Here is a 21,796-nt window from a genome sequence, read left to right as displayed (position 1 = left end):
CATGGAAAATTATATAAACCCCTCTGTTGTCACCAGTTTTTGGTTCTTCTTTTTTTCTTTCTTTCTTTCTCAGTACAATTCTCTCAATTGACTAAACAAAAAATAATCACAAAAATGTCTGTCATTCCCAAGTCTGAATACCGATTCCTCGGACCTACTGGTCTGCGTGTTTCCTCCATCTCGCTCGGTGGTTGGATCACTTATGGTGAGGGCAAGCAAGTCGAGGATGAAAAGACCTTGGCTATTTTCGACAAGGCTTTCAAGCTTGGTATTAACTATTTCGATACTGCTGAGGCCTATGGCGCTGGCGCTTGTGAAGTCTCTTTCGGTAAGGTCATTAAGAAGCTTGGTTGGAAGAGAACCGACTATGTCATTTCTACTAAACTCTTCTGGGGTGGTGAGGGTGTCAATGACAGAGGTCTTTCCCGTAAACACATCATTGAAGGTCTTGATGCTGCTCTTGCTAGATTGCAACACGACTATGTCGACATTGTTTTCGCCCACCGTCCTGATCCTTATACTCCTATTGAAGAGGTTGTTCGTGCCTTTACTCAAGTCATTAACGACGGTAAGGCCCACTACTGGGGAACCTCAATGTGGAACGCCTATGAAATCGAGGCTGCTCAACACGCTGCTACTAAGTACGGTTTAATTGCTCCTGTTGTCGAGCAACCTATTTATAACTTGATTGATAGAGAGTTCTTCGAGAAGGAGTTGGCTCCTATTTTCAAGACCTACAACTACGGTACCACCGTATTCTCTCCCTTGGCCACTGGTTTGCTTACTGGTAAGTACGCCACTGGTATTCCTAAGGGTTCTCGTTACGACGCTGATAACCTTGGCAAGGACGGTTCTTTGCCCGGTATTTTCAAGCAACGTTTCGAGGAGGAAGAGGGTAAGAAGAACTTCATCAAGATCAACAAGTTTGCCGACATTGCCAAGGACCTCGAGGTCGAGCCCGCTCAATTGGCTCTTGCTTTCTTGTTGACCAACAAGAACGTCTCCACCCTTATCACCGGAGCTTCCAGACCCGAGCAACTCGAGGCCAACCTTAAGGCCTACGACGTCCTCCCCAAACTCACTCCCGACGTCATTGCCAAGATCGAGGAGGTCTTTGACAACAAGCCTGAGCCCCGTCCCGACTTCGGCCGTCTTGGTTAAACTTACATCTCCTTTCTCTCTATAGAAAAAAAATATATTATGTCATGACCACCTCCACTCCTACTTCCCCTCACATCTCCTGATTGGTATTTTTCACCCCCTGAGTTATCACGTGACTTCTCAGGGGGTGGGTGAGCCTCCGGCGGCTGGGGCTCCGCCCCAGACCCCGCGGCTCCTCTCGCTTCGCTCGAGTCGGGCGTGGGGAACGGGTTCTGCTGGATTCAAGGGGAAACTTCTGACTTGTGATTGGGTCGGGTTCAGCGAAATTGAGGGTTCTCAGTCTTCTTTTCCCGCAGAACCCAAAAACCACTCCTGTTCATTCTTCTCTCGCTAGGAACTCATTTCTTGGCACTTGACACCTGCTACTTAAAACAAAACTCATAGCCAGAATCACATGGTTACAGAAAACCTCACGAGCCAGTTGGCTGAACCAGCGAGTGGTATGTGCAGTGTCCGCTGGTCACCTGCACAGTCCCACCAAAACACACGTCAATCAAACCAGGTTTTTTTCTTGGCATTTCAAGTACACCCAACTTACTCCCTCATTCACTCTTTTACCACAAAAACATCCACTCAGAATGACCTCTACAACTCCCTCCTCCCTCACCCCTAGATACTCCTGATCGCGCCAAAACCCCGTTTACACGATCAGGGTCCAGCCACTCTCCCCCTCTCCACCCCACCAACTGTGCCTTTCCCACCCCACGCCCGACTCGAGCGAAGCGAGAGGAGCAACCAGGGTCTGGGGCGGAGCCCCAGCCGCCGGAGGCATACCTCACCCCCCGAACCACCCCGTGACCACGTCCAGAGGACATTTTTATACACGAGCCGAGGTGCAGGAGATCGGCAACTAAGATCCAGTTAAGGTTAAACGTTAAACGTTTGCGGGAAGAAATGTCCGCTCTCGTAATTAAGCAGTGTACATGTGCAGGAAGGGGTGGTATCTGACAGCCAGCGGCACTGGTTGGCGGGCTAGCGAGATTGATTGCATTCCCTTGTTTGTGAAGTAGCGTCACTTTTTCAGGAAAGAAGCGTGTCTGCCACGTAGGGATTGCTGATACGCGTTTGGGTTGTTTTTAATACATCACTGATTATCGGGATCGGCCAAGAATTTTGTAGCTTGAGTTTGTCTCGCGTGTCCTCGTTGAGATCGCATATGTGCAGGTCGCTAGTTTAAGACTGAGATTAGATCCGTCTGTTCTGACTATTATCTTTACACCAGTCTGGTTTGGTTTTTTATTTGAATTTTTGTTCTGAATCAGAAAATAAATCAGAAAGAAAAACACACTAGTTTGATTTGGTCTTGAACATATTCGTAAGGAGAAGTTGCGTCAGATCGGGATCATTGGATTTCAAGTGATTGAAACAGTCTGATTTCAAGTGGTATTTGTTGAGATCAGATTTCGTGATTAGATCTGGTCTTTTCAGGGTCGATTGTAGATTGGAGTTACACGACCAACACATTCGTTAAAGCGCTCGACTATCCGAGCTGGCTGGCTTATCTCAGCAGATATAAAACAGTGTCTCAGGCGGTGGTCTAAGCGTGAACTCAATACGCGAGAGAAGTGTTTATTCCGGAGTGAAAGCTGTAGTACCAGGTAATACAGGGTCTGTAAACTGTTACGATAAGGGATTCGAACTTCAGATTGCATTTTTCATCTGATCTGTGAAGTGGGATCTGTGAACAGTGACTATCCTGTTGGACCATATTAGTACTGATCGCGAAACTGGCGGTTATTTCACTCAGTGAAAATCTGGGGATCAGAAATCAAGCAAACGCTTTAAAAATAAAATTGAGAGAAGAACCACAGCATGAGTCGCCAGAGATTATCCAACTATGAACTGCTGAGAGTCATCAGCATGGTTCTCATCGTGTACCACCACTTTGCAGTGCACTCACACTGGAAGTTTGACAAGGAATATATCGATAATCGCCAGATCTTTCTTGACATTGTTGCCAGTGGTGGTAAAGTAGGTGTGGATCTGTTTATGATGCTGACGGGCTATTTCCTAGCCGGCCGTCCTGCTAAAGTAGCCTCGGTGGTGCGAAGTTGGGTGCAAGTGATTATGTACTCATGGGGAATCTTTTTCTTTCTCTGGCTACAACGACCCATGTGGTATCACGATATCATGGAGAGTATATTCCCAGTCTTCTATTTCGGATACTGGTTTGTTACTACCTATATGGTTGTAGTGCTGATGTCGCCAGCGCTCGGTAAAATGGCTGCTAATATGAGCCACGGAGAGTTCTTGGGCATCCTCTTTCTATTTTTCATGACCCTGTGTGTGTTCAACTACACCTTCAACTATGCCTACAGCCATGTATTATACTTCACCTTCCTCTACCTCCTTGGGTCCTACTTCAGATTATTTCAAGACGCATATGCCAAAGTTCAAACACGCACTTTTGGCGTTATTCTCGCCATTCTCGTGCTCACCAACTTCTTTACTATCTACTACTTTTCAGTGGTTCCATACGAATGGGTTAATCACCATGGAGGACCCAAGTTCCTGATGATCAGTAACTCTGCACCTTTGGGACTGCTTATCAGTATTTTCATGTTCTTATATGTCGGAAGACTCGAGTTCTGGAGTCCATCTGTCAATCTTGGCGCCAGTGTTGCGTTTGGAATCTACCTCATTCACGACAACCGGTTCATGCGAAACAAGATCTGGAACGAGTGGGTCCGTGGTCCCGCCCACTACGACAACCCTGAATTCTACCCTTTCTGTATCATGGGCCCTGCAACTGTCTACTGTGTATGCGGTGCCGTCGAATGGGGCCGCCAACGACTGCTCGGCAAATTCGAGCTCTGGATCACTGCTCACATCGAGCGTGTCGTCCTCCTGGTCGGACAATGGCTCAGCTACCACCTCAACATCTCCGACTCCGGCCCTGCCTACTTCGAGCTGCAAACGGCCCCTCCCGCACAACCCCCAGCCGCCTCTCCAGCTCCTGAAACCACTGTGGAGACCGTGTAATTTATAGAATCGCATCAAACACTAGGGTGCGCTGTTGCCTCCGGCGGCTGGGGCTCCGCCCCAGACCCTGGTTGCTCCTGCTTCGCAGGAGTTTGCGTGGTGGATGGGAATGATTTCCACTTGCCAGGGGTTGAACAGGAGTAAATTAACAGTGAACTGTAATCTGAACTGCCCCTGTCATTATCTCATTCATAGGAATGGTGCCACGATGATTGGGGCTTCTACGTATTATTCATATTGCTGAGAAGCACTCCTCCCCGAGCTAGCTGTTTATAGCAGATCAATGCTGTGGGTATCTATCAGCAGCTGTAACCAGGTGTTAATAATTCAATATCTGAGTTGCTGGGATTACGGGCGACATTGTGCTTCAAGAAGGATGACCGTGTCTCTCTCGCAACAAATCGTCCTTTTACTGAGATAAAATTGGCGAACAAGGGCTATCAGGAGAAGCAGAGGATTATCTGTAGTAGCCAATCAAACAGTTGGTACTTCAAGTCACGATATCGCTTGATCTTTCAATTCATCGTGGGATGCTTTGACCAGGCAGCTTCGAGTAGAGCTTGTACAACTCGAATGAGGCGAGGAGCCAAGGGGTCTGGGGCGAAGCCCCAACCGCCGGGGGCAGACTGGCCCCTCGAAAGAACGACTCGAGCGAAGCGAGAGGAGCCGTGGGGTCTGGGGCGAAGCCCCAGCCGCCGGAGGCAGGTCCAGTTGTAGAGCGTGTGCAAAACCGGTTATTATACAGAAATAGGAGAAGAAAATGTTAGCGTAAACGAGAGACCTCGACAAGGAACTGCTCGAAGGCGAGGGTGATGTAGCCGTCGCGGTCGGTGTCGAACTTCTTGAACGATTCGGTGACGCTTTTGATGTGGATGCACGACTGGACAAACACGTCGAAGGACATGACGGCCACGCCGCGACGATCCAGTTTGGCGTAGATGGAGAAGATGTACTCGGTGCATCGCTGGGACAGCGAGTATCCGAACGCCACGAGTGCAGTGTGGAACTCGTTGATGCTGATAGAATCGCTCTTGTCGCGGTCGAACCGGTTGAAAATGACTCGCCATTCGTGCAGGTATCGCCATAGTTGAGCAAATTCGTTGTATTGAATAGCACCATCGCCATTGACATCGAACATACGAATCATCAGTCGCACTGTCTCTCTGTCGAACCGGGTATAGTCTCCGTTGACAAGAGCGCTCTTGAGCTCTGATTCCGTTAAATAGCCGTTCTTGTTTCTGTCTACATCGTGAAATAACTGTCGTAAATTGGCTTCTGGCGTCGATATTGGCACTTGTGGTCCTCTTGGAGACTGTCGTGGTGAACGAGAAGGTCGTGCAGCAACTCCTCCACCATTTCCTCCACCGCCTCCACCACTTCCTCCCATATTAGGAGGAGGCGGCGGTGGTGGATATGAACTCGTGTGTGCTGGAGCTGACCGTCCGTACTGTGAAGCATACATCGAAGACTGGCCCTGTCCATCTGGATATGGTACTTGATAGTCGTAGGCAGTGGGATGTGGAGCCGAAGTCTGTCTCTGTCTGTGTACAGGTAAAGGAGGAATACCTCCACTGTTGAAGTAATCGTCAGTGCCTGACCGTCGAATTGGTCTGTCGTTTATTGGCGTGGGGACTCCAAAAGTCTCACCTGGCGTGGGAAACCGGGGCAGTTCGTCTCCCATTGTATCTGTCTATGATCTTGTAGTAGGTTTGTGATCCTTGTGGACTCTGAAGTCTCCTATTATGCTTTCGAATGAATCCGTCAATGACTTTGTCAGTTCCTTCGTAGTAGTAACTCTGTACTTGTTGTGCAGTTGACAGTAAGCAGCAATAAACAATTAATGAAAATAGTAAGACCAAAGTCACCCTTCAATTGCTCTCTGCTATGTGTCTCTTCAAGGGACAAGTAATCACACTCGCTTCGGGTTTCTCTTCAAGTGACAAATAGTTACTTGGTCTTCAGAAGCTGGTTCTCTGGTTCTCGGCAATTTGGCCGTTTGGCTATAACAAATTCTATTGCTTGTTTCCGCTTATTTCTTCCGGTTCCTTCTGACCAGCTCGCCACCTCAAAAGGCGTTGTGTCTATGGTCTTCAGTCAAGTCACAGATCCAGATTCGATCTGGTCCTGGTCACACTCGAATTCCTATTCCGCGATTATGGCTGCTTCGACAAAGCTTAGCCCCTGATTCAGCTTATTTAGTCCTGACCAGTCGTACTTGCGACCAGTCAGTTCAATTCAGATTTTTCACAAAAACAATCCCAGTCGTAAACCTCCTGGAACGTTCCTTATTGGTATACTTTCAAAACCAATTCAGCAACCGAGTGGCCAAACCTTTTTTTTTAATTTATCTCACAGATCAGATCACCACTGCCCTGCTATCGCCCTGCTATCGCAACCTGCTAAACAAGGAATATCAGTTATCGATCTGCCGTGCTCCACCGCTCACAATTCTACAACTGAATCCAGAATCCACTTAAACACTTGTGAAATTCCTATTTCCACTGCAACTGCGACTTTGTGAACGTTGTTGTCGCAAACCAAAAATTTAAAATCAGAAAATCTTCACCTCCGTCTGATGTCGTCACTGGCTATAACCCACCACCTGTAATGCCGCTGTTGCTGCTGCTGCTGCTGGCTGGCTGACTGCAGAAAAAATGGCTGGTCGGCCGACTGCGTCTAGCATATGCTACAACTGCATGGGTCAACGGCCTCATACGGGAAACGGCACAAGCTGATGCTCCTCACTCATCTGACGGGCCCGATGGCGGGGCAAATATCACGTGTATAGACTCCCTGCTGTGAATCGTCCCCATGGGTGGGGGTGTGCCTCCGGCGGCTGGGGCTCCGCCCCAGACCCTGGTTGCTCCTGCTTCGCAGGAGTTGCTGGGACCGGGGGCGGAATCGACTCGAGCGGAGCGAGAGGAGCAGCGGGGTCTGGGGCGGAGCCCCAGCCGCCGGAGGCACATCCCCGCCCGTAGTAAGTGCACCGGGAGTGTGTTCAGGCCAGTGAGGCAGTTTCTGAAGTGTTTGTAAACTGATAAAGAAAAGAACCCGTGAAGAGGAGGAGTTGGATCGGCAGGTGGGGTGATAGTCAGGGTCCAGTCGATAAGCAGCCGTTATGTAGGTTTTAATTAGAGATCATGCAGGGGGATAATGGAGCCCCACCTGCCATTTCGGCTCGTCTCACTTGGGAAATACCAAAACAATACGAATTGACGGGGGTTGTGCCTCCGGCGGCTGGGGCGCTGCCCCAGACCCCGTGGCTCCTGCTTCGCAGGAGACTGCTTGGACCGTGGAGGACGGACCGTGAAATTGGTTCGATTTAGTGAGGGATGTGAGTTAGGTGAAGTGAGAGTCTCTAGTGGTCACAATGTTACTTTTGTATATACAAAAGACAAAAGGTATCTACAGTTTATCTTTAAGTTAAGATTCAGTATTGTTGTTAAAATCACTGACGATAGAATTCCTTCCCAGTACATAACAGTACTTAATCTTAGTGAAAGTATCACTATGTTCATGTACTAATAGCACTGTATGAGGTTCTCTGATTGAAATTAAATCACAACGAATCATTTGTAATATTTAGAGACACACTGAATTTGTTCCGGAAAAAAAGTTGAATCTTGGTCTGCTGATTTGAGTGTTTGGACTCTCTGGCTGACGGGAGATATCACCGTAAATTTTGAACAGTCTTCGTCTAACACTCTATCACAAGCTAAAAGATCTCCAAACTGAACGGAATCAAAACCTCACCTCTCTCCAACAGCTCGCGAAGCGAGCACAACCCCGTCTGGGCGGAGCCCGGCCGCCGGAGGTATGCTCACCCCACCAATTCAACCCCAAAACCCGGACCCCATAAGCTCGCGAAGCGAGCACAACCAGGTCCGGGCGGAGCCCGGCCGCCGGAGGCACGAGACGAGGACGAGGAAAGATACGAGGTAACCACGAAAGCCACGATATATTACATATACATGTACAAACAAACAAATAAAATTTTTATTTTCAACCGCTACAGAAGAGAATTATGTAACAAATTAAAACATTTAAGCAGCAGTTCGGAGAGAAGAAGCTCTTCTCTTTCTGATCTCAGCCTTCTCGGCCTTCTTCTCATGCACACGCTTGGCCAACAATTGGGCGTAGTCGGCAGCAGCGTCCTTTTGGGCTTGGGCGTTCTTGAGCTTGAGGGCTCTGAGGTGTCTCTTACGTTGAAGAGTTTGAGGAGTGACGAGACGTTGGATCTTGGGAGCCTTGGTGTAGGTCTTGTCGCCCTTGGTGACCTCACGACGGATGACGAACTTACGGACATCGTCCTCCTTGGTGAGACCAAAGAACTTTCTAATGTGGTTGGCTCTCTTGGGGCCAAGTCTCTTGGGGACGGAAACGTCGGTCAAACCCTCGATGTCTTGCTCACCTTGCTTGACAATGACGAGAGAGAGGACAGCCAAGTCGGAGCCGACAATGCAACCTCTGACAGACTTTCTCTTTCTCTCACCAGTACGACGGGGACGGTAACAAGAGTGACCCTTGGAGAGGAGGAGACGGACACGAGTGGGGTGGAGAACACCTTGCTTCATGGGGAAACCTTGCTTGTCGTTACCACCAGTGATCTTGAAAACGTAACCCTTGAACTCGTCGCCGACGGAGTCTCCCTCGACTTCTTGGCCCATACGCTTCTCGTAGAAGACACGGACACGGTGCTCGTCATCGATCTCGATGAGCTTTTGAGTGCCATTGGCGGGGTAAGCAATATTGAGCTGGTATTTTGTTAGTATTTCGTTTTACCACTGAAAAATTTTACAGACTGATGTTGGCAGTGAGATTAATTTCGTTGAACGAGTGAGTGAAATATCGAGTACTGAATCAGAATAGAATAATTGAAAATTTTGTTGGAAAAATAACTGTATGAATAAACAAAAAAAACAGAGAAACAAAATCAGTTACAAACTGCTCTGTTTAACTACTTCACTGCCAGTTGACTTTTCACTATTGTCTAGCATGTCGAACTGTACTCTTGTGTCGATATTAAACAGCCTTCTGAATCTTTTAAGACTTTGACCACATCCTCTCATTCCATTCACTGCTATTCGTAATAACTCGTCATCGAAACAAATCCCCATTGCAAATTCTATTGACTTTTCAGAGCGTTGAACTTGCTGATTCGCACATCCCACTCTCTTCGACCGAGCAATGAAATTTCAACATGACTCGACACTCGCACCGAACTGACTCATTAACTCGTTTCCAAACTAATCTCGTTGACCAACATCTGTCCATCGCACGTCTCCTCCGATTTCTCATACCTTCATGTTGTGTATTTGTCGTTATTTATTGCCGAAGTATCGTGGGCTCAATATGAATCTGACGAAAAAGTACACTATCAGTATTATCGCAGTACCATGTATGTTTGGCATGCACACCTGAGTCGGTTTGCAAACGCACCCAATCTGTGACTGTGACTGCTTCCCAAACAGGCAATAGTCAAAAGTCATGTGACACGCACTTTTCTAAGGCGCACGTGACTTGGGTTGCTGGCGAGACGCAGGGTCCGGGGTGTGCCTCCGGCGGCTGGGGCTCCGCCCCAGACCCTGGTTGCTCCTGCTTCGCAGGAGATGGTTGGGACTGTCGGCAAGCGGGCAAGAATGAGAGGCGAGGGGCCGGGGAGTCTCGGGAAAGTGCACGTGACAGGGGGACGCAGGGTCTGGGGGAAGTGCCTCCGGCGGCGGCTGGGGCTCCGCCCCAGACCCTGGTTGCTCCTGCTTTGCAGGAGATGACTGGGACTGAGGACGAGCGAGCTCGAAGGACGAAGGAAGTTTCAGCACCGCACACGTGATCAGCGATCAGACCCTGGCCGACGCAGGGTCCAGGACCCTAGACGCACCGACTCGAGCGCAGCGAGAGGAGCCGGGGGGTCTGGGGCGCAGCCCCAGCCGCCGGAGGCAGCGTGGCACGGAGAAAGATTAGTAGTAGTATACAACTCTCGATACATAAATAAAATAAAATAAAAAGTGCCAATAAATATAGTTCGAGGGAAGGCGGTCAGAGGCCCGAGTTGTCGGCTTTGAGTCGTTTGGACGGGCCGGCGGCCATATCGCCGTTGCGGTCGCGTTTCTTTTCGGTTGGAGAGGCCCGGACGTCGCCAGCGAGCGAGTGAGCAGATGAGGCTACCACGGGAGTCGAGTTGAACTGCAGAGGCGACGGGAGCATGTCGGCAGACAGGTGGCTTCGCGAGCCGAGAAGTCCTCCTAGTGAGATACCAATACCTACAGGCGGCTGCTGTAGAGATTGAGAGTTCGAGGAGCTGCTGCCGGCTGGCACACCAGAGGTTGCTGAAGCGGGAAGTCCGCTGTTCTGGCCAGGAAATGCAGAGCCTAAACCGCCAGACGAGGGAAGTCCTCCACCGTAACCCAGCGCAGAAGGAGGCCCAAAATGGGTATTCCATTCGCTGCCATAGAAGTTCGACGGCGAAGGTAACAGGTCGTTAACGTATTTCGATGGAAGTGCTGCTGACAGAGGCGTTTGCTCGCCATTACTGGATACCAAAGGAGGTCGTCCGAACGGGTTACCTGGTCCAACTGTAGTCGACAAGTTGGGTCCACCATTGTTACTGAGATAACTGGATGGAGACGGAGGTGGTAATAACAGAGATGAACCCCATGGACCTCCACTACCAGTTCCACCAGCACTATTAGGACCTGCTGACAATGGCCCGTCTCTATTCGATAGAGGTGTCGATTGTAAACCGGATCCTGACGAAGTGCCTCCTTCTTTTGGTCCGGGAGTCGGTCCTCTGTTATTACCAGATCGACTATTATTGCCAGACCCCTGGTTCAGACTATTCGATCCTTGATGGTGGTCACCTGCCACATTACCAACTCGACCATCTTCGTCAGTCAGAGGTCTGTCTTTCGCATCACGAGATGGTTCAGATGAACTGATCTGACTCTCACCAGAATCACCCATTGGAATTTGTACTTTCAGTTTAGGTCGCATGCTGCTAGAAACTGAACCTCCACTGGGTGAGAACCGATTAATAGGCTGTGGTGATCCTTGGTAATACCGTCGGTCGATATCAACAGATTGTGATCTTGGTTGCATGACTCCAAACATTTGCCATTCAGTAGCTCTTCTTTGATTCAAATCGTGCTGCTGCTGCTGCTGTTGTTGCTGTTGCTGCTGTTGGTCTTGTGGGTCCTGGGGATTTGTAAACGATGGACTGGCAGTGTACTCGAAACCCGATCCAGGGTCGCCAGACCCTCCAGTATAAGCATTAAGCGATACGACCGAGTCTACATTCGACAAACTCGAGGTCGACCGATGGTGGCTCCTTCGGAACTGAGATGCATGTGTGTTTATTTGAGCGTTCAACTGCTGCTGTTGCTGCTGCTGTTGTTGTTGCGACTGTTGCGACTGCTGGTGCGACTGCTGATGCTGGGGCTGTGGAGTTGGATGCTGTTGAAATTGAAACTGTGGAGATGGTTGACCAAAGTTCTGGTACGATGCGAATTGCTGCAACTGATGCTGTTGCTGCTGGAGAGTTTGTTGATGCTGTTGTTGTTGCTGCTGCTGCTGCTGCTGGAGAGATTGTCGGTGTTGCTGTTGAAGACGATGCTGATGCTGTTGTTGTTGTTGATGCTGTAATTGTTGTTGTTGTTGGTGATGTTGTTGTTGTTCTTCGCTCGCACGCCGACTTTCTTCCAACTGTTTCCTACTCTCTTCTCGAGCAAGACTCTCCATATTATGACTATGATAGACTCCTATTGGTGGACCAGTTTGTTGTCCGGTCGCCGACTGATTCGATGACGACTTTTTATGTTTCGAATTCCCACTCGCACCACCAGCTCCAGCACCTCTCCCATTTATCGATACCAGTCCATTTTTCGGACTCGACCGACTGCTTTTTCGGCGATTTCCACCACCTCCACTACCAGCAGCTTTTCTGACTACCGTCTCCTCCTCTTTTTTCACCGAGGAAATATCAAACTCTTCTTCTTCTTCCTCCTCATCCTCATCATCTTCGTCATCCTCGTCATCAGTGATATCCTGATTATCACTTGCATTCAACTCTGATCTGGATCGCGCATGTAACGCTCTGGCAGCGGCTTTTGCCGCTGCATTGTTCCGTTTTCGGCCGTTTGCGTCAAAGTCGTTTGGACCCTTAGATTCGTGGGGCTGAGACTGTGAGGTGTTAGTGGGTTGTTCTTTTTTTTGCCTCCGGCGGCTGGGGCGCTGCCCCAGACCCCGTTGTGCTCGCTTCGCGAGCGGCGTGAGATGGTGAGATCGGGTTCGTGAAGTTGAGCGGGGACGTGTGGCCGGCAGGTGGGGCGCCGGCAGGAGGGCCCGATCGGCAGCTGTCGATGTCAACCTGCATGTGGGATCAACGGAAAGTCAAATTTTTGTGTCGCAGACTCTAAAAATAGCAACCCCCGCCAAATCCGGGGCCCTGCTTAGAAAGCTGTGGCAGGCCGTTGTATCTTATTCATTCTCAGCAGTTTCGATGATACCTGGCTGTGCCCCCTTGCTTCGAAACCAAAATGGCTAATCAGTTCTCCTGCGTATCGCCGAATTCTCCTTGTCGGAAGCTGGCTAAAATTCTCGGGCCATAGTTTCAAATCCTGGTTTCATAAAATGGCTGTAGTACCTTCTTGTAGCTTCTGTAGATTCTGTAGTGGAATTGAATTAAAAAAGAACTGAAATGAAATAGCCTAATCCTGTGTTTGATCTGCTGATAAACCAAAAATAAGCAGGGTCGCAAAACGTAGTCGGAGTTGAAGTAGTGTAATCCACTAGCCTGATCACCAGTTGATTCTCGACTCACCTCACACCCACCTAAAACAGGCTCCTGTATTCCCATACAATCCCATGTAGAAACTCAGATAAACCACAAACCACAAACCACAAACCAAAAAACCACAACCAAACCGCAAATAGTCCTGAAATAAGTACTTACAATTTTATACTTTTCAATGATATCCTCCGTATCGCACGAGGAAAATTCGTAGAGTTTTTTATTGCGGCCGAAAATGATGACGGCAATGTCGATTTGACACAGCACCGCCAGCTCATGGGCCTTCTTGAACAAACCAGCCTTCCGTTTCAGAAACGTTCTAAACCTCGTTAGCACCAATCAAGGCCCCACGTCGCTCGCGAAGCGAGCACAACGGGTCCGGGCAGAGCCCGGCCGCCGGAGGCAACCCCTCCCCGATTTAACATACACAGACCGGTTCCGTTCGTCAGAGAGCGGTTCGATAGCGATCTTGCGTCGTCCCATGTTGACACAGATCTATGAAGAAAGAGAATAGTCCAGAGTAAAGAGAAAATCAGCCAAGAGAGTTATTGTTGTGTTGAAGTAACAGTCGGTTGCAGAAGCAGAGTGCAGTTTCAAAGGTATATGGGCCAGACACTGGGACAGTTTGAAATCAAATGCAAGTAAAAATAAAAGCCATATACCGAGCTGTTGTACAGGTTCTTCTTTCTAGTGATAATATACAAATCACACCGATCAAGTCCAAAGCAATTCAGAAAGTCCAAATAAAAAAAATCGGTCAAGCTGCAACTCTTTCTCGTATTAGAAGTGACTGTCGGCAGAGGTGATATTTGTAATTGAAATGCAGTTGGAGATCTCTTTACGAGTACCAAAATATTCCCAGTCACAAGCCGAGTATTCTCTTATCTGTGATGTTGCGGGTTTTCGATAGAATCCGTGATTGATAATATGGGTGGTTTGCAGGTATCTCCGTACAGACAGAAGAGGGAAAAGCGATTTTCAAAGTATCGGCAATTAAATTATCACCAGAGAAGGAAGATGTTCGTTTATTGTGCAAGTGGGAGAAGAGCGCCAAATTTTGGTGCTTATCTGATAGGTAGTCAAGGCAGGGTAAGAAATGCGTGGTGGGTGCACGATGCAGTCAGAGCTGCAGTTGGGTGGTTCTGAAAAGCTGAGATTTACTGACCAAAAACAGACGTACAATGGTGGTGATACAGATGCGGACGAAACAGGGCCAGATGAGCCGACAGAGACGTGAGATTAGTGAACAAGTGAGACAGAAGCGAGAGATACGAAACGAACAGACGACCCCAAATAAACAGAGACGACAGAAAAAAGAATAAGGTTCGGGAATAATTGAACAGAAACGAAACGACGCAGACCGGCAGGCCGACAGGCAGACCGAAACAAAAATACAATCAGTTCACCAGGGAATCAACCACAAAACAAACGAAACTGCTTTAGCAACGCGGTTTTTCCAGACACAAAAGCAGCGAGCCACGAAATTACCGATTCACTGACCAATTGCGGTACTGACCGACTAGCGAAAAGACACGGCTTGTAAGCTCACAAGATGAAACGTCGAGCGGATGTTGGAGCCGGCAGAGACAATCTGGAACAGCAGCGCAAATCAGACTGACTAGCAAAAAATAATACTAACAATAACGACAGAAATAATAACAATAAAACACAGCTGATTGACAATAATAACCACACGAAACCAACCAGAACGAAAAAGAAACACCGAACCGCCTAAAAAATAAAGCTAGACAATTGCGACGAGAAAAAAAAAGATATTAATAACAGAGACGACGGCGACGAAGCAGCCAAAGCCAAACAGGAGATAAAAATAACCAAATTAAAAATATCGACAGGGGATGGCCCCTGTTAATATAATGTGCCTTGGCACCTGATCTCCACTCCACAGGGCCAATTTAGGAATAGACCCTTTTTTTTAATTTGTTTTTAACATTTAATTTGTTTTTCGCCTCGTTACTTTTTCCTGCACATCAAAATAAGAGTGCAAACACTAACCCCCATTCGGCGCTCCAGGGGGAAGGGGGCCTGCCTCCGGCGGCTGGGGCTCCGCCCCAGACCCTGGTAGCTCCTGCTTCGCAGGAGACTGGCTGGGGGGATGGGCCCGACGCTCGACTCGAGCGAAGCGAGAGGAGCAACCAGGGTCTGGGGCGGAGCCCCAGCCGCCGGAGGCAACCCCTACCCCCAGGGCCCGCCTTGGTCGGGGGGTGGTCGAACTTTGTTGAGCGTCTGGCCCCTGCACCAGTCCCTGGCACGGGGATGGGGTCTATCTGTAGAGGGACTCGGTGCCTGGCGTTCCGTGTGATTCGGTGTGCAAAGTGGACTGGAAATTAAGGTACAGAAGCCAAGAATTCGGCCAAAAAAAAAACAGCAGGCCGGTTGACGATGGGTTTGTGAGCAGCAGATGCTCACATGTGCACAGGAAAAGTCTCGGACGGTAGGGGGTGGTGGTGGTTGTTGGCGGCAGGAAAACTTCGACATGGCCGAATATTGACGTAGTGAGATGGTGCATAAGGTTTGATGAGATCTGTAGTGTTGCAATGCAAGTGCACGTCATCACAGATGACGTTGTATTTTCCTGCAAACTGGCTGCAGAAGGTGCTGCACGACTATCACAAAAGTAAAAAAGTAAGTTTTTAATTCAACGGCGGCGGCTCAACAGGGTGCCGTTGCTGCTGCCGCTGCCTTAACTGTGTAATCTTAGGGGATTTTGTTTCTCCGAGCAAAAAAACTTCTTTATCAGCCAGGCTAGCGGCAGGGTCCGCGGAAACCTGTTCCGCTGGTGCAGAAGCGAGCTTCTGCGGAAACTCTATTACAAACAAACGACAACCGACTTCGATCCGAACAGATGCGGCGTGCCGAACTCATTCTCTTCTATGGCTTTTAACTTCGGTGGTGCTGTTTTTGCAGTTTATTTTTATTTACCACCATTTGTCAGCCACCACACATATGTCGCAGCTAAGCTGGCAGACGTATAAACGGGCTTAGTCCCGTATTAAATGCACCACCAGCGGCAGCAGCATCAGCATCAGCAGCACCAGCACCAACAGTAACGGCACGGTAAACGTCGGCACCGACATACAACCCTACCGATATACACACAACCCCGCCAATGGCGGCCGTGTGCCCAGATTTGCTGTGCGTGTACCCATATTATATCATCGACATGAAGCATCATATTTTATTTTGTTTTTTATATTTTTTATTTTGTTTTTATTTTTCATGAGACCTGACTCACTGACTCCCCACTTCCACATTACAAGACTTGCAGTAGCAGCAGTTGCACTAATACCAGGAGTAGTGGATTTGAATAGTACAATAACAGCAGCAGTTGCAGCAGTAGCAGCAGTTATAGCAGTAATATTAGCGATGGAAATGGGTTGTGACCCTGACCTGGCGACCGACAGATATAAAATGAAGCAGCCAACTCTAATCAGATGTGACGACAATTCACTAACCATAAGAAAAAGATAGTTTAACTGCACGTACCGCTAGCACCAATAGCACGACTGCAGAAATAGCATAAAAATTGTTAATCTCGAGAAACGGACAAAATCGACAGATTCGAGCATACATCGACTACAGGATACTATTAATAACCCGCATCTGCACGGCACACACGACATTCGAAAGTTTATTTTTCCTTCCATGACGCATGTATGTCGCCCACCTCCCCTTAATCAGTACCCTGTCTAGACACCATGCGTATGCACACCATTGCACATACCGGTCTAGCGTCGCTGCAACGGACTCTCTGCATTCGGAGATAGCACCCCCATCCCACCTTCCCTATCAAATCCAGCTACGAGTATCACCGACTTCACACCCGAGGTTACTTGCCGAGGTGGGGGTGCCAGGGCCCCCGGATGTGCCTCCGGCGGCTGGGGCTCCGCCCCAGACCCTGGTTGCTCCTGCTTCGCAGGAGATTTGGCGGGGACCGTCGATGGAACGACTCGAGCGCAGCGAGAAGAGCAACCAGGGTCTGGGGCGGAGCCCCAGCCGCCGGAGGCAGTCCCCCCCTGCCCCTGACATGCTGCCCCCACTCCGGGGTAGCCAGTGTTGCATTACATCTGATATCGAGAAGATTTGTTGGGTTAGCAGAATATGCTGTTATTGGCGTGGTAAACTTTATCTCGGATCGTTCCTATCTAGGTTTGGTCATAGAGTCGACCCTGCTGGTGTAGCAATAGCAGGGCACGGACTTTTATCCTATCTGATCCATCTGATCACGACACACATCTGCTGGAATCACACTCTATGCTCGGCCGGCCATCAACTCTAATCTCGCTCGCGGAAAGCAACCTCCCCGACACCCTGTCTCGCTCCCAGCCAGCTTCTTGCATCCTGCACTCCTGCTCGTTAAGGTTAACTGTAAATACACATACCCTGCAGCGCTATATTTAGCCCTGTCACTTCATCTCATGGGGTCATGGGTCCTTTATGGGGATTGTGCCTCCGGCGGCTGGGGCTCCGCCCCAGACCCTGGTTGCTCCTCTCGCTTCGCTCGAGTCGTTGCTAGGGGGGTCCGGGGCTCGTGTGGGTGAAGGTTGGCATTTGGGGTGATTCTGATGTCCCCACAGTGGAGAAAGTAATATAGAGAATTTAGAGCCGCAATTGTGGCTTTAGCAGTCAGAGGTGAAGTATTTCGCAGTCGGTCGGTGTTGAGACTAAAAGGGGTAATTTCAGGAGGATGATGTTCTAGCCGCATAGCGTGAGGCGACAGTGAAATCTCACTTTCTGCCAAAATCAGGCCGTCCATGAACCCTGAACAGCTCCGACCAGCGAACGCTCGCGAAGCGAGCACAACGGGGTCTGGGGCAGCGCCCCAGCCGCCGGAGGCAAACCTTCCACCCCGCTTAGCCAACCACCAAAAGCTCGCAAAGCGAGCACAGCGGGGTCTGGGGCAGCGCCCCAGCCGCCGGAGGCAGACCGACAGTATTATTTTTGACGAGTTTTTTTTAATTTATACAAAACATAGTCTCATACACACAGGAGAACATTAGGAGTTCAGGATTTTTAGGGTGGGGTCGTGGTGAAAGAGGGGTAGCATGATGAATCAGATGACAATTTATTTGTTGAATTGAGGAGCGTACTCACCGGGGGCAGACTCCTTGTCGGTTCTTCTTCTGTAACCATCCTCGAAACCGCCACGGGGTCTTCTGTCCTCACGGCCGGGACGTCCACCAGGGAGTTGAGGACGAACTTGCTTCTTGTGGGTAGCAGGAACGATCTCAGCAGGGAGGTGGAGCCATTCACGGAGGTACTCAACACCCTCGTCAGTAAGGGTGTAGTAGTAGTATTGCCAAGAGAATTGAGTCTTGACATAACCCTTGGAGGTCAAGGATTGGAGAGCCTTGATGACATAGAGGTTCTTGGTGTCAATCTCCTCGTGCTTGGGTTGGTTGAAGTCCTTCTTGGCAACAACAACACCCTCTGTATTTGAGTTAGTTAAGATGTTTCGAGATAGTTCAAATGTTGTATTCGTCTTGGTTTGACAAATACTGAGTGACTTGTGCAACAAAAAGAAGAGAAAGTGAAACGATCTTGACACTGGTTACGAGGCTGAATAGAGAATATGAGTAGAAAGACTACCCACTGACAGCCGTTTTTCAGGTGCTAATATTTAACAAGTAGAAACCGAGTGGAAGCTGAATTCGAGTATGAACAATATTTAAGTACGAAGCAGAACATAATATATCACTGGCTTTTCACTGTAATTACTACGTTTGTCGTCACTCATAGTGATGTTGATATTTAACACAAATTTCTGATAAAGTATTCATGCAACCGCTTTCAAACTAAAGGGACTGTTGAAACATTTGCTATTCTCGTCTGCCAAACCTAGTCTCAAAGTCAAGTCGCAAGTGGATATGTCTTCGGTTCCTCGTCCATATTCAATCCATCCGTCTCGTCTCGTACACCAGTCGCCGTCGCTTTCTCTTCTTCGCAATCACACAAGCCACCACTTGGCAATCAAATAAACATACCCTTGAAGAGGTAAGTGTGAATCTTCTTACGGTCGTCCTTGGGAATCAGCATTTTGAATGTGTCGTCGATATGGAGTTGATGTGCCTGTTTTCACGTCTGTCTGGTAACTGAGTAATGATATTGTGATGCACGGGAAGCAAAAAGTTGAGTCGCTTGTCCACCGAGTGACAAATGAAATATTTCCCAAATAGGTAATATACCGTCACACCACTCCTCGCACAGTTCGTTGTGCACGTGACTTTGGCTCAGCCGCGTGTTCAGGGGGGTCCTGCCTCCGGCGGCTGGGGCTCCGCCCCAGACCCTGGTTGCTCCTCTCGCTCCGCTCGAGTCGTTTCGTTTACGGTCCCAGCAATCTCCTGCGAAGCAGGAGCAAACAGGGTCTGGGGCGGAGCCCCAGCCGCCGGAGGCAGACCCCCAGCAGCTGGGCGTGCAAAGAAGGGAAGATCGTGTGAGAGGTCAAGTGAGGGGCTGACAGGAATTAGCGACGTCTGTGTGGAAGAGGGGGAGTATATAAAGAGCTCACTCTGTTTTTGTATCTTGCATAGGTGTCAGACTCGTGATTTCGTATGAAATCATCTGTTGGTGCTGCTCAATATATCTATAAATATATCAGTTTTAGGAGGGCTCTGTAATTGTTCACAGTATATGTAGATCTAAATGTAGAGGGAAGGATGTGAGATGAACATGAGCATATAAGTGGTATATAGCTGAGTTTTTAGTTGCTTGTGACCTGTCGTGACCTGTCGTGACCCGAGCTCAACCCATGGATTTTCACCTCTGGCTGCATATTTATGGTGTATGTACCCCGAGTTTGCCATATGCGGTCATGGTGGACATTAGTTATAGCAGTGAGAGGTTTTGAAACATTTTCTGCCGTCAACTTGCAAGAGCTACTTTGTCTGGTTGCCATGATATGAGCGATAAAAGGAAAGAGAAACAATTGGCAATTTATGGCATAGCGGGGAGATACTTTAAGCCCGGTGTATCTTGTATCGAATATGTCCCCTCACTCTGTAGACCCATTTATTAAGAGTAGGTACTTATACGAAAATGCGTTTTAGCAGCTACGGTTGCATTTTATTGTAATGCCCTCGTTAATTTACCTTTGTCTCAGGGGTTGCACGCTTATAACAATGAATTGGTCCACGTTGTACCCTTTTACATAGCTTATCTTATTGGGTCTATCACTGTAGAAATTTCGTCCCCGGTCTACTGCTTCTGTCACCGGGTTCGAGTCGTTATCTCCACGGTCCCAGCGACTCCTGCGAAGCAGGAGCCACGGGGTCTGGGGCGGAGCCCCAGCCGCCGGAGGCAGGTTGACCCCCGGAACAGCAACGCTTGAGGACAGAACTCCTAACGTTAAGGTGATATCTACAAACGGCAGAATATATTAAATATTAAGAAGAAGCAGGTGGAGTTTCAGTGACTGCCTCGGGATTTTGCTCGGTCTGGGGAGTTGTCTCAGGAGCAGGGGGTGCAGGTGGTGAGGGTGGTGCTGCCGGGAAAAGCTCTTCTTTGAGACCAGGGACAAAACTATCAAGACGTTTCCAAGTCTGATCCCAGAATTCCTCATCAGCACCAAACTCGGACGAACTGACGACGAGGATGACGTTTTTGAGTGACTCGACCACTGACTCTTTAAGCGAGTCTCGTTGACCGCTGTTTACAAGACGATCTAACGTGTCGAGAATGCGGATCCACAAGCTGAGAACGTCTTTAGAATGCTGTTGCACTTGGATGACATACTGAAGGAATATCTTACAGAGAAGAGAAGCTCCTTGAAGTCTTGTGGCAGCCATGCCATTAGGGTCGATTTCGTAGACCTCGGGTTTCAGCATCGTGGCAATCAACGGGAAAATAGCTCTATCGAAAGTAGCGATCCAATCGAACCCCTGTCTGGAATGAACTTCCTGGGAAAGCAGAACCCTCTGGAAGTAGTTCAGAGCCTGAGCACGTAATTTTCTATCGGGGTTCACGCATTGACGGCCAATCGCCTCAATATACTGATACCAGAGCAGGTTCCACGTGCCGTCACTAGCCCCCTTTTCAAACACATCTGTGACCAAGAAATCCATTTTATACAGCTCGTCGAGAGCAGCAAACTGTTCTGCTGCCTGTTGTTTAATAAGTTCCTGAGCAGCCGCCTGAGCCTCTTTCGATTGATTAGTCGACTTGATATTTGGGTGCTGCGTGCCACGTCCATACTGTTTCTGAGACTGCTGTTGCGACTGCTGTTTAGCGAGTTCCTTTGGTTTGGGTCCTGAACCGTCTGCTATTCTACACAATGCACCCAGGAAGTACCCGAAATTGTCTTTGTTGATGGTACCTCGCGAACTGTCGAGGACCTTCTTGATAAACACAAACGTATCATGGCGACAGCCAGCGTCAATAAGCGAAAAGTTGACGAGGTCCCAAAAGTCCTTATTACCAAGCACAGAAGAATCACTCTCAGCCAAACCAAGAAGTGGCTTATTCACAGTCGTAGACAGTGGTGTCAGAACAGACACATTAATCTGAAGAAGCGACTGGAGAACCGTGTCCACCTGCTCCTTCTGATGACCGCCCTTAGCCAAAACAATCAGCGTATAAGCCGTCACCCGCGACAAGAAGTCGGGATTCAGCACCTCCCACTTCTGAATATACAGAAGCAAATGCTCCAGAGCCTTCGCGGCGGCAGTTTCGCCGCCTGAACTCAGTGACAAAATCAGCTCCAGCAAAAACAGCGCCGTAGGGTAGTACAACTGTTTCACGGCCGGTGGGGTATCTACAAAACTGGGGAGCAAAAGCCCAATCGACTTCGTCAGATGGGCCAAACCGTCTCCCTCGAGGAATCTGTGGCACTGTTAGTAGACGTCTAGGACGGGG

General features: G+C 49.0%; 5 protein-coding genes across 5 annotated transcripts; 1 reads left to right on the top strand and 4 right to left on the bottom strand.

Annotated features, from left to right (window-relative positions):
- Positions 1–114: 114 nt before the first annotated feature.
- AWJ20_529 (aldo-keto reductase superfamily protein) lies at positions 115–1,161 on the top strand (the record flags this gene model as incomplete). Its single annotated transcript, XM_018882423.1, has 1 exon — positions 115–1,161. The coding sequence occupies one exon, from the start codon at positions 115–117 to the stop codon at positions 1,159–1,161; it is 1,047 nt and encodes a 348-aa protein (XP_018734757.1).
- A 3,745-nt stretch (positions 1,162–4,906) lies between these two features.
- On the bottom strand, positions 4,907–5,824 carry PEF1 (Pef1p; the record flags this gene model as incomplete). The annotated part of the gene is made up of 1 exon (XM_018882412.1): positions 4,907–5,824. One exon carries the CDS (start codon positions 5,822–5,824, stop codon positions 4,907–4,909), a length of 918 nt encoding a protein of 305 aa, XP_018734756.1.
- A 2,362-nt stretch (positions 5,825–8,186) lies between these two features.
- On the bottom strand, positions 8,187–8,810 carry RPS6A (ribosomal 40S subunit protein S6A; the record flags this gene model as incomplete). The annotated part of the gene is made up of 1 exon (XM_018882401.1): positions 8,187–8,810. The coding sequence occupies one exon, from the start codon at positions 8,808–8,810 to the stop codon at positions 8,187–8,189; it is 624 nt and encodes a 207-aa protein (XP_018734755.1).
- A 1,369-nt stretch (positions 8,811–10,179) lies between these two features.
- AWJ20_526 (uncharacterized protein) lies at positions 10,180–13,411 on the bottom strand (the record flags this gene model as incomplete). The annotated part of the gene is made up of 2 exons (XM_018882390.1): positions 10,180–12,352; positions 13,356–13,411. 2 exons carry the CDS (start codon positions 13,409–13,411, stop codon positions 10,180–10,182), a joined length of 2,229 nt encoding a protein of 742 aa, XP_018734754.1.
- A 6,917-nt stretch (positions 13,412–20,328) lies between these two features.
- On the bottom strand, positions 20,329–21,006 carry AWJ20_525 (uncharacterized protein; the record flags this gene model as incomplete). Its single annotated transcript, XM_018882379.1, has 1 exon — positions 20,329–21,006. The coding sequence occupies one exon, from the start codon at positions 21,004–21,006 to the stop codon at positions 20,329–20,331; it is 678 nt and encodes a 225-aa protein (XP_018734753.1).
- Positions 21,007–21,796: the final 790 nt, after the last annotated feature.

The sequence above is a fragment of the Sugiyamaella lignohabitans genome, chromosome A, assembly GCF_001640025.1.
Source record: "Sugiyamaella lignohabitans strain CBS 10342 chromosome A, complete sequence".
Classification (NCBI taxonomy): Eukaryota; Fungi; Ascomycota; class Dipodascomycetes; order Dipodascales; family Trichomonascaceae; genus Sugiyamaella; species Sugiyamaella lignohabitans.
This window is presented reverse-complemented; position numbering and strand designations above follow the sequence as displayed.